Source organism: Callithrix jacchus, chromosome 21, assembly GCF_049354715.1.
Source record: "Callithrix jacchus isolate 240 chromosome 21, calJac240_pri, whole genome shotgun sequence".
In the NCBI taxonomy this organism is placed as follows: domain Eukaryota; kingdom Metazoa; phylum Chordata; class Mammalia; order Primates; family Cebidae; genus Callithrix; species Callithrix jacchus.
In genome coordinates, this window is record NC_133522.1 from 32,381,635 (window position 1) to 32,392,421 (window position 10,787).

Sequence of the window (10,787 nt, forward strand, 5' to 3'; positions counted from 1 at the left end):
TTGAAAGTGTCCCAATCAATCAGGGCATGGATGAAATATTTCAAGAATGAGGCATTTATTTATTTATTTATTTTTGCAGGCCAACTGAATTTCTGAAATACAGTTGCAAACGACTGAATATTATAAAGTTATTGACAGTAGTTATGAAACTTTTCACAATAAAATGTTCCAAAAAGAGGCTGAAAAAAACACTTAAATTTTCTTTTTACACTTGTTCATTTCTTAACATAAGAGAAGGTCCCATAGCTGTTCAGAACCTTTAATCTGAATGTAATTCTTTATCACCACAACATAGAATTGTTTTAGTACTCACTGATATTATTTAGTACATACAACATGTAAGGCACTGTCATGAGTGATCAAATTACTGTACAGAAAAGTGTGTGATCACGATCACTACTAACCTCTCTCCTCCATCACTTGTTTTCAACACTGAATCACCCAAAGTAGACCTCCTGTCTACAATTATTCTTTTACATTGCAGTAAACATATAGTTCTTTCCCCCAGATATCTAAGTTTACCTTTATGTAGTAAAATGATCAGAGAACTTTGATAATACTACAGAAACTATCACACTCACGACACACATCCTCCTACATTGCATTCTCTTATACTCCTTCCCCAACTTAATTTTTTCCAAGTCACTCACTTCCTCCTGTATATTCTGTCTACCCCCTTGGGAGCAAGAACCTCAAAAATATTTGTGACATGAAGGAGTAAATTTTCCTTTCTTGGTTGTACCCATAAGAATCTATGTTTCCTTGTGTATGAAAATAAGCTAATTTCTACAGAAATTTGGTTTTAATTTTAAATTGTTAATCTAATATGTAAGTATCTACGATGAATTATTCTTAGAATAATACTCTGCGTATGTTCACATTTCTATGGTAGTTTCTTAGGTACTCTTCACTTATATCCTCAAACTAATTTAGTGTAATGACAAAACCATATTTTTTTAAACCATAATAAGCAATTGAGAGCATCAAGATGGAGAATACATGCTTTAAATATGACTTTTCATATGATGGGTTTTTATGTTAGTCTCTAAAGACTTAAGCTACAACTTCGAAAACTGCATCCGTTTTAAAGGCTTAATCCTTGAAGTAGATGAAGATTTTTTTAAAAAATGAAAAAAATCAATAAATACTTAAATAGACAGTGCTTATCTGTCTTTATGAGTCTATCAACTCAATTATAAACAAAGTAACTGAGTAATGATACTTATAAAAACAATGCTGGCAAGGCACAATAGCTCACACCTGTAATCTAGCACGTTGGAAGGTCGAGGCGGGAGGATCACTTGAGCCCAGGAGTTCAAGGTCAGCTCAGCCTGGGCAATACAGTGGGGACCCCATCTCTACAAAACATTTAAGAAATTAATCGGATGTGGTGGGATGCACCTGTAGTCCCAGCTACTCTGGAGGCTGGGGCAGGAAGATGGCTTGAACCCAGGAGGCAAGGGATGCAGATTGCACGACTGCACTTCAGCCTGGGTGACAGAGTGAGGCCTCGTCTCGAAAACAAACAAAACCAAACACAATATCGGTATGCTTTTGAAAATTCATCCAATAGTAGGAGCAGACATAAAAAGTCCTTTTTTTAAGATAAATCAACCGTTAATGGATAATGTCATTTTCTTTACTTTCTCTTAAAAATAAAATTTATGTTGCTTCACTAATTTTACTGTGAAATAACAATCAAGACACAGTCACACAAACAAAACTAAACAAATTAGTGTCTGTAGTAACTTGGGGTAAGGGCCAGGTCTAAAACATCTACATCTATCTCAATGGTAGTATTAAACCTCTCGTTTTTCTTCCTGTAAAATGTCTTCAGGGGGTCAAAATATTTAGTCATTAAAGGTTTGAAATTTAGCAAACAAAGCAACAAGAGTAACAATGCATTTATTCACTTAACACAAATGACTTTTCTTTATGCAACAGATCTCTTATTCTCATAAGTAACCTTTAAGGCCAAAAAGTAATTTATCAGTCTCTATCACCTAGGATGCCTTATGTTTTTCAATGAAGATAGTATGTGGCTTTCTCTGGAAGCTAAAATAGGCCAAATTATTAGGTAAGAGACAAATTATTAGATTCTGTCAAAAACAACAATCAGTCCAAAAAAAAATTCCTATCAAAATCATTGAAAAACTGGCTGGGCATGGTGGCTCACTTTGGGAGGCTGAGGCAGGCGGATCACTTGAAGTCATGAGTTCAAAACCACCTTGGCCAATGTGGTGAAACCCTGTCTCTACTAAAAAAATACAAAAATTAGTTGGACGTTGTGGCACATGCCTATAATCCCAGCCACTTGGGAGGCTGAGTCATGAGAACTGCCTGAACCTGGGAGGCGGAGGTTGCAGTGAGCCAAGATCATGCCACTGCACTTCAGCCTGGGCGACACAGTGAGACTCAGTCTCAAAAAAAAAAGATCAAAAAAAAAAAAGAAGTGACAATTATTCTTCTTGAATCAAATATCTCATAAGAAAATCTCCTGAAATTGAGAAGAAAAAAGAGAGGAACTGTCTGGAAATTAGGAGATTCGAACACTGTTTTGTGTCCATCATTAATAAGACCTTGAAGAATCGCTGCACTTCATTCATCAGGATCCCTTCATTTACAAAACAGGCTTATTTGTCTTTTCCCTTTTCCAAAATGTCTGTCTTATTTATTCCTCATCCCTGCTCATGGACCCTCCACTCCTGCTTCTGGAACCACAGTGTTCACTCCTCACTGTATCTACTTTAAGCGGGATGTTTATTACAAAAACCACTCTGTCATCACACATCCTCATACCTGAACCCACTCCTTGTCTTGTCTTTGGTTGAAGAGAACAATTATAATTACATGAGCTGGTTAACAAAAAGCCATGTAGATTCTTTAGGGCCCCGCTTCTTGATTCTTCACTGTGTTAATCATAATCTAACCACATTATCATCAGTTTCATACACTGAAGGCTTTCAAATGTCCTTAGCTTGCTTCTGAAGCTAAAAATCTTTTATGAGGAACATATGCTGATTTTTAAAAAATAGATATAATTTCAATTAACCATAGATCACTGTAAAGTTTTAAAGATGTAACAGCCATAACATGGCTGGTTATACAACTTCATTTTATTTTGAAACTGACTTCTTAGAGAAATGCCACATTCTCAGACAATCTGCTTTTTGGTTTCCCTGTCTTGGGTGAACGAAACTTCATGCTTCCATACTAGGACCAAAATTCTTTTGCTGGCATTTGAAATCTTCCATTGCTACCCAGACTGGCAAAGCCTGTTTAATCATTTTGCTAGCAAAGATTCTGCTGAAAACTAAACCAAGTTTCTTCACAGTTCCTTTTACATAACTGACAGCCAATTAATAGTTAATAATCAAGCCAGTATATAAACTTGCTCAGTATTAGACATCTGTGGCAAGCTGCCAGTGTGTACAACATTAAAAATGGGTCTCTGGGAAGCTGAGGTGGGGAGGTCACTTGAGGTCAGGAGCTCAAGACCAGCCTGGCCAACATGGCGAAACCCCATCTCTACAAATTAGCTGGGAGTGGTGGCAAATGCCTATAATCCCAGCTACTCAGGAGGCTGAGACAGGACAATATCTTGAACCCAGGAGGAGACTGCAGTAAGCCAAGACAGAACCTCTGCACTCCAGCCTAGGTCTATCCATGTTGTGTGGAAAAAAAGAAGAAAAAACTAGGGCTTTCCCATTTGTGTAAAAATTGCTTATGCTGTTTGCACATTTCTGTATTGTTCTAAATTTTTCAATAAGCATGAATTATTTTCATTTTTCAAAAAAACCAATGGAAATATATAATACGTATTTAATAAATAAAAGTTTATAACATGTATTCTAAAAATTGTATCTGAGATATGATGTACTTTTTAAATTTAGGTCAAACTCATAGACAACAATCTGCCAATTTCCTACAATAGTCTTAGCCATCATTGGCCAATAAGTAAATTAATTTGTCCATAAGTGAAGCATCATATCGATTTTTAACTTTCAACTATGCGTGAAACTTACATATACTTGTTGTACATCATTATCATCACCATACATAGTAGTAGTAACTAACACACAGTGCTTATGCTAGGTCATCAGTTTACATATATGTTAACTCACACACTACTTCAAGCATTTAACATCAGCATTAATTCAATCCTCAGTAACTAGAAATCACTCATCCCATTTTACAAAGGAAAAAACTGAGGCACAGAAACTTGCTCATGGTCAATAGCTCAAAAGAGACAAAGGCAGGGCCGGGCATGGTGGCTCACGCCTGTAATCCCAGCACTTTGGGAGGCCGAGGCAGGTGGATCACGAGGTCAAGAGATCGAGACCATCCCGGTCAACATGGTGAAACCCCGTCTCTACTAAAAATATAAAAAAATTAGCTGGGCATGGTGTTGCATGCCTGTAATCCCAGCTACTCGGGAGGCTGAGGCAGGAGAATTGCCTGAACCCAGGAGGCGGAGGATGCGGTGAGCCGAGATCGCGCCATTGCACTCCAGCCTGGGTAACAAGAGCAAAACTCCGTCTCAAAAACAAAAAAAAAGAGACAAAGGCAGAATTTATGCCCATGCACTCCTGCTCTGGTCCGACCTTCTGATTAGTGTGCAATGCTGCCTTCTTTACACACCTGAAAAACCCTCAGTGACTCAGTTTTACTGGCCTAACATCACACCTGGCATCAAAATCATTCATTATAAATTAAGAACAACTCTGGTTCTTTCTATAGAGGTGAGATTATGAAAAACCTCATCTTTCCCATTTTAACTATCTTCTTTGGTTAAGATACTATGTGTCTCGTAAGGTTCAAGCTAAATCTGTTTCTTCAAAATGTAGCCACACAAAATAAACCTAAATAAAATGACCTACCAGGTTTCTATTTCAGCAGATTTAATACATGTGAACCTGAGATGTTCTGCAGCCCTCTTTGAATATTCAGCTAGCTAATCTATTAAGCATCCATTTTTCGTAAATTTATTAATTAATGAACGTATCCAGGCTTTTAAATTTAAATATGTGAATTTATTCCTAGAGCAATCATTGTACTCCAGTTTTTGCTAAATTTCTACTTCTATACCAGTCAAGTATATCTATTAACTAAGGTTCGTCTAAACAGGAAAATTTGCCAAACTTTTTTTCCAAGAAAAATACTAGTGTCCTTAGAGTAATGGTTATGTCTTAAGCTCTTCATGCTAAATAAATAGTTACATAACATGTCCCCCTTCACTAAGCTTTTCACTTGCAAAATCAGCTTCAGGGTTTGAGTTCTCTCTGCTTTTCTTCTTATACAACAATTTTAAAAATGCGTATTTTATCAATTAAACTTGCTACTTATTCTGGGGGTGTGCTCATTCCTTTCCCTGCCACCTTCTGTCTTCCCCCACCCACTCACGTGGGTGTCATGTGGGCTGTGAGGCCCACGGGGTGACAGCGTGTCCAAGGGTTTATAAAAGATGCCATTTCCATCCATCCCCATTCCATACATTTGCATCAAACTCTCACTATGAAAAGAAAAAGATTTTTTTGTTTCTGTTTTCTTTAGTCCTTTTCTGTCTACAAAGCCAACCTCCTCTGTTCAACTCATCGGAACATTTATACTGTTAAGGAATAGTGTTGCCTGAATCTAGAATCACAAGAAAACCAGTCGAGAGCTTTAAATTAAAAAAAAAAAAAAAGATTTCATAATCAAGCACAGTCAAGTAAAACAGAGAAAGGGAGAAAACCACTAGGCAAAAACAAAACACAAACAGCAAAAGTGATTTTCCCTATCCTCCTCATTGCCACCCAGGGAATCGCTCTGTTCACCTCATACTCCCTCCATCAAGACGCTACTGAAGCTCTCTAGTCCTGCATTCAGCCCCTTACTTCGCCCTCTCAACTCCTTATTTCTAATTCCCTACTCCTCTTGAGAGTACCCTGTACCAGCATCTGTCACTCAGGTGAGAGAGGGTGAGAGAGAGAGAGAGAGAGAGAGAGACAGGGAGAGAGATTTAAAGAAAGAAAGACAGAGGTGCGTGTGTCTGTCTGTCTGGGAGAGACAGAGAGGAATGTAAACCAATACTGTATATGCAAAAACTTAACCTCCAATCCCCAGACCTGGGATACAAACCAGGGTGGAAATTTACTACCAGGAAATGCTCCAGGATTATCTCTTCTCTCATCCCATCATTACTATACTTTTCAAATACAGGAAGTTTTGTCTGTAACATATTTACTCAGTATATTACCTAATCTGTATTTTCTTTTGGTATTTTAGTATATTCCACTTTCTTTTATTATCATGTGCATGTTTTGATTACCCTGCAAACTTCCTCGGAGTAAGGGGAGGGACGAGGGAAGGGAAGGTAATGAGGTATACCGTCAAACTAAACCTTACATTCGGGAAACTTTACATTTAAAATGTACCTGTACAGGTTGATCTTTACATTGGTAATTGACAGAGATTTAAAAATAAATATATTAATGAAATATGCTTTTTAAGATTCTCAAGGTAATACATTTCTGCTGAATTTAATGCACTTCTCACCGATAGTTTAGTGACCACGTAAAAGGCAAATAATAGCTATGCTTATTTCTAGAATGACTGACAACATTCACACAAATGTTTCTACAGAAAACTCTAGTATGCAAAAAAACAGTAACATAAAATAGAGATCCTCTAGCAAAAACAAGAAAGACTTAACATAAAAATAAACTCTTCCTTTCCTTCAAACCAGTGTTCAGTTGATCACATTATTTCTTTTTAATTTTTTGGAATCAGCCATTCCTAATTTCATCTGGTAAACGTGCATGTTCCTTTTCATTTCCAGTCAGGACCAAGAAGTGTTATTCCATCTAGTAACTTCTCCGCAGTACTAATAGCCTTGCAAGTGCTTTTCAGGAGCCTCTGCTGGTTACGGTGACAAGAGAAAAGCTTCTGCAGTCTGCCAGTTATCATGGTTTCTCACCGATTAGCAAGAACGGTGACTGCTTATAGATCACCAACAAACCTGAGCTTTACCATTCCATGTGTAGGCTTCTCTTTAAGGCGGTCGGTACCAGCCAGCAGTCGTAGGTTTCCATAAACTATAAATTAGCACTACCACAAAAGTAAGATGATTGCGATAGCTTAAACCCTCAATAGAGGAAAATAAAACTTAAGAGGAAGCTAGATTTTTAAAAATAAATAAATGTGAGGGTAGAGAAACAACATATAGCTTAGGGTTTGTTAAACTCACACCTCTATCAACATACCAGCCCAAATCATCAGCCCAGATAAAAACCCTGCTTCCCAGCAAGCCCAGGCCCCATTATCATTGCCCTTATTCATACCCTTTTCACAGCCACCTGCAGCAGACCTATTTTCTAAGCTCTATAAAAGAGAGTCAACTTGGAATTACATCTTTTCAGTGGACACAGAGAGAGCCAGATAAACCACCCTCAAACCTCAGTAGACTGAATTACCTAAGCTTCTACCAACACTTTGCAAATGGACTCATGTGAATCTCACATCTCCACCCTTTAAAAGAGTTAACAATAGCTGGTGAAAAGGTCCCAAAAGATGGCAGAAAGAGCAAATTAATGCAATTAGACCAAAAACTAAATTCCAATTCGCCTACATGCTTCCTATTTTTATACAGAAAAAACATTGTTCAAGAAAGTTACATATTTCAGTTTTGACAAAATCTTCAAAAATAAGGTTATACTTTTAATTACTTAAATGTATGGTTTTTAATTTGTGGTAAGACCATTCAGGAAAACTGGAATAATTCTACAAATAAATGTAAGTCATGAAAGAAATCAGAATTCCCTTGGTGAAGTGCATTTTTATAAAAGATGGAAAACAGAATTATTTAACTCTTATACAACCTGTCTTAACTAGCCCTAACGTGATTCCTGAGCCACTAGTGGGTAGAAATCAGAAGGGAAAAAGTTCAACGACCTTGCAAATTAGAAACTAAAAAACTGTAACGATGTGATAGTCTGTATAGCCTCAGTGGAATTACAGGAAAACATTTGTCCGGAAATTGCTTTTTTTTTTTCTTTTGGAAAATTACTAGGAGGTTGGGGGAAAGGAGGGGAAAAACTGGGAGGAAAGGTTGCAAATGGTAAGATACCAAATAGGAACCCAACGGATGTGAAAAACAACCTTCTCCGACCCAAGTGTCACGCAAGCAACTTCTAAGCATCTTTAGATGTAAAGAAAAACAGTCATTGTGCACAGGCGTTAGCTGAATGTTCGAGAGTTGGATGAATGGGGAAGACTTGTTATACACCTAGTGGTGGGTGGATTTCACTAGGCTGCAGCCTCCACACAGCTTTTCTTTGCTGCACTGCAGAGGCGCCATCTTCTCCGTCTTAATCTTCACTCAATTCAATCCTTTTATCTGCACCCTAAAAGAAAGACCCGTCGGACCCTCCCCAGCATCGTGTGCCCCCAGGGGAACTAAACCAGAGTCCCCAGAGCTGCCAGGGAAGAGGCCGCGCCTTAATCAGCCAAACGCCTACTTGGATGCACAGGAGAGGAGAGCCCTTGCCTCCCCACCATCCGCCACTGCCCTTTCCAGACGCACACACCACTCTCCGCGTTATTTCCTCCCCACCAAGGACTTTACAGCCCAGCACAAAATTAAGGCTCGGAGGTGATCCAAGGGTGGGAAGCAGACGAGGCTTCGCCAGACGCCACGGCAGTCTCTGCCCCACTCCGGGGTGGACGCGCAGCGCCGGGAAGGGAGCGGGATGGGAGCCTCGGTGGCGCAAGGAGACTATCGCGGCTCGGCCCACGGCGCCCGGGACGGCGAGGGCGGGGTGTCGCGGCTTTTGTTCCCGAGGACCTTCGGCCTCTCAGGCAGAAGCTGAGGGTGCGAACGAACACGGACGTCCAGGCTTGGGAAACGCTCCGGGTGTCGATGGGTCTCCGACCCCTCCCATTTCTCACAACTTACACAAAAGGGAGACGCAGAAATGCACAAAGTTTGCCTGCAGAAGGCGGAGAGCGACCCCGGCGCCGGCTCGGGCTAGGGTCGCACCCAGGCGGCCGCTGCCAGCAGCAGTGGAGGAGGAGGAGGTTCGGGCAAGGAAAGGGGGTGGGGGTGAGAAGGGAAGGTGAAACGAGGCGGAGAACGCAGGGAAAAGGGATGGGCCCCTAGCTTCCCGGGCTGTCCCGACTCCTCCTCCTCCCCAGGGCCCGAGAGAAAGGAGAGGGCGGCGATTTAAGAGCAAAGGACTGGCTTCAGGGACGCTGCGTTTTCGGTTTTCCCCACGTGCTCCTTCTCCCTTCCCCCCATCTGGATGTCTCTCGCCTCCCCCGGCCACCGATTCCGAAGCAGGGACTGGAGTCGGGGTCTGGGCTCAGGGTCGCCCGCTCCCTTTCTCACCCCGGGCTGGCGCGGAGCCAGGGACCCTAGCGCCTCGCCCGCTCCTTCTCGGCGGACTGGAGCGCCCGTCCCTGGGGCAGGGCTGGAAAGAAAGCGGGGATGCGCTGGACGTCCGCAAGCGGGGGCGGAGAGGAGAAGGGTTCCGTTGACGGCCCCCAGCTTCTCTGGATTAAGGACTTGGGGGATCGGGTCCCCACCGTGCCCGCCTGCCTCCCCCCGCCTTCCGAGGCTAGGCACCCACCTCTAGCGCCCGAGCCGTCCAGGCGGCCAGCAGGAGCAGAGCCAAACCGGGCAGCATCGCGACCCTGCGCGGGGCACCGAGTGCGCTGCTGTGCGAGTGGGAACCGCCGCGCCCTTGCTCTGCCCGCGCCACCGCCGCCGTCTCCGGGGGCCCCCCTCGCGCGCGCTGCTCTGGGTGCTCTCGCCTACCGCTGCCGAGGAAACTGACGGAGCCTGAGCGCGGCGGCGGGGCTAGGAGCCAGGCGAGTCAGCTGATCCGGCCCATCCCGCTCGGCACCCGAGAGAGACCCCTAGCGGAGCCGCCGGGCAGCTGCGCCTGCCTGCGCCGGGAGGGGTCCGGGCGCTCCACGAGCCCCGCGCCCACAGGTGCAGTGCCCTCGGCGCAGCCTGCACCCCGCGCGCCCCCCTTCCGCTCCCCGGCCGACGGCCCACCTGGGCTTCGGGAACGGTGGGAGGGAGAGTCTGGAGCCAGGAGAGGAACGGTGCAGGATCAGGGAAAGGTGAGTCCTAGGACGCTGGGGCTCTAGAAAAGTCGGGAGCGTTACCGTTCGTCCCCGTGAGCTTGAATCATCCGACCCCACAGGCCTCCCAGGAGTGTCGTATAAAGGACTGCTGCTGGGGTGCGTCCCCTTTTATCCGTATTTCGTTTTTTGTCTCAGTTTGGAGAGGTGGGGCAGACGTTTCTGGAAGAGAATGGGAACCAGCGAAGCTTAAAGGAAATAAGATTTTCTTTGCTTGAGACAGAAAAAGCCCCCCCCCCCCCCCGCGCCCCATGTCAAAAACAGCCACGAGCAACCTGGAATTTCTATCTTTAGAATGAACCAAAGGAAAGAGGCTCAGGACCTGGCAAAGAAGCGGGCAACCCATTTCCTTCTCTCCTTGAAAGCAGGATTCAGGGTTTGGGTTTTGTTTCTTATATTAAATGAAAACTTTGGTTTGTTTTCGTTTGGTTTTGTTAAAGGGGGCGGGTCAGCATGGATTTTGCAGTGGGTTGGGGGCAGTCTTTTTTTTTCAAGCAGGTAGATAACATCAGTCTGAGATGGGACGAAAGAAAAATTAAGAGACATTATTCGTATTCGACCCCCGTAAATGACTTCTGACCTCAAACTCTGCTTTTGTTCTTCATTGTGTCTGTCCTAAATTACAGAAATGAACCTTCTGCCAACACACTTTCTCTCCT

General features: G+C 43.0%; 1 protein-coding gene across 17 annotated transcripts in view; it reads right to left on the reverse strand.

Annotated features, from left to right (window-relative positions):
- Positions 1–10,319, reverse strand: part of APP (amyloid beta precursor protein) — a 280,730-nt gene extending 270,411 nt beyond the window's left edge. For 6 of the 17 annotated variants that reach the window (XM_008986527.6, XM_008986526.5, XM_008986525.6 and 3 more), the window contains exon 1: positions 9,609–9,815. In XM_008986527.6, coding sequence (XP_008984775.3) covers positions 9,609–9,665 — 57 coding nt within the window. In that variant the 5' untranslated portion in view covers positions 9,666–9,815. Of the gene's footprint in view, positions 1–8,935; positions 9,066–9,608; positions 9,816–10,039 lie in introns of those variants that run through there. The other 11 variants (XM_078358834.1, XM_078358831.1, XM_078358830.1 and 8 more) reach the window with 3 other exon arrangements.
- Between the last annotated feature and the right edge of the window lie 468 nt (positions 10,320–10,787).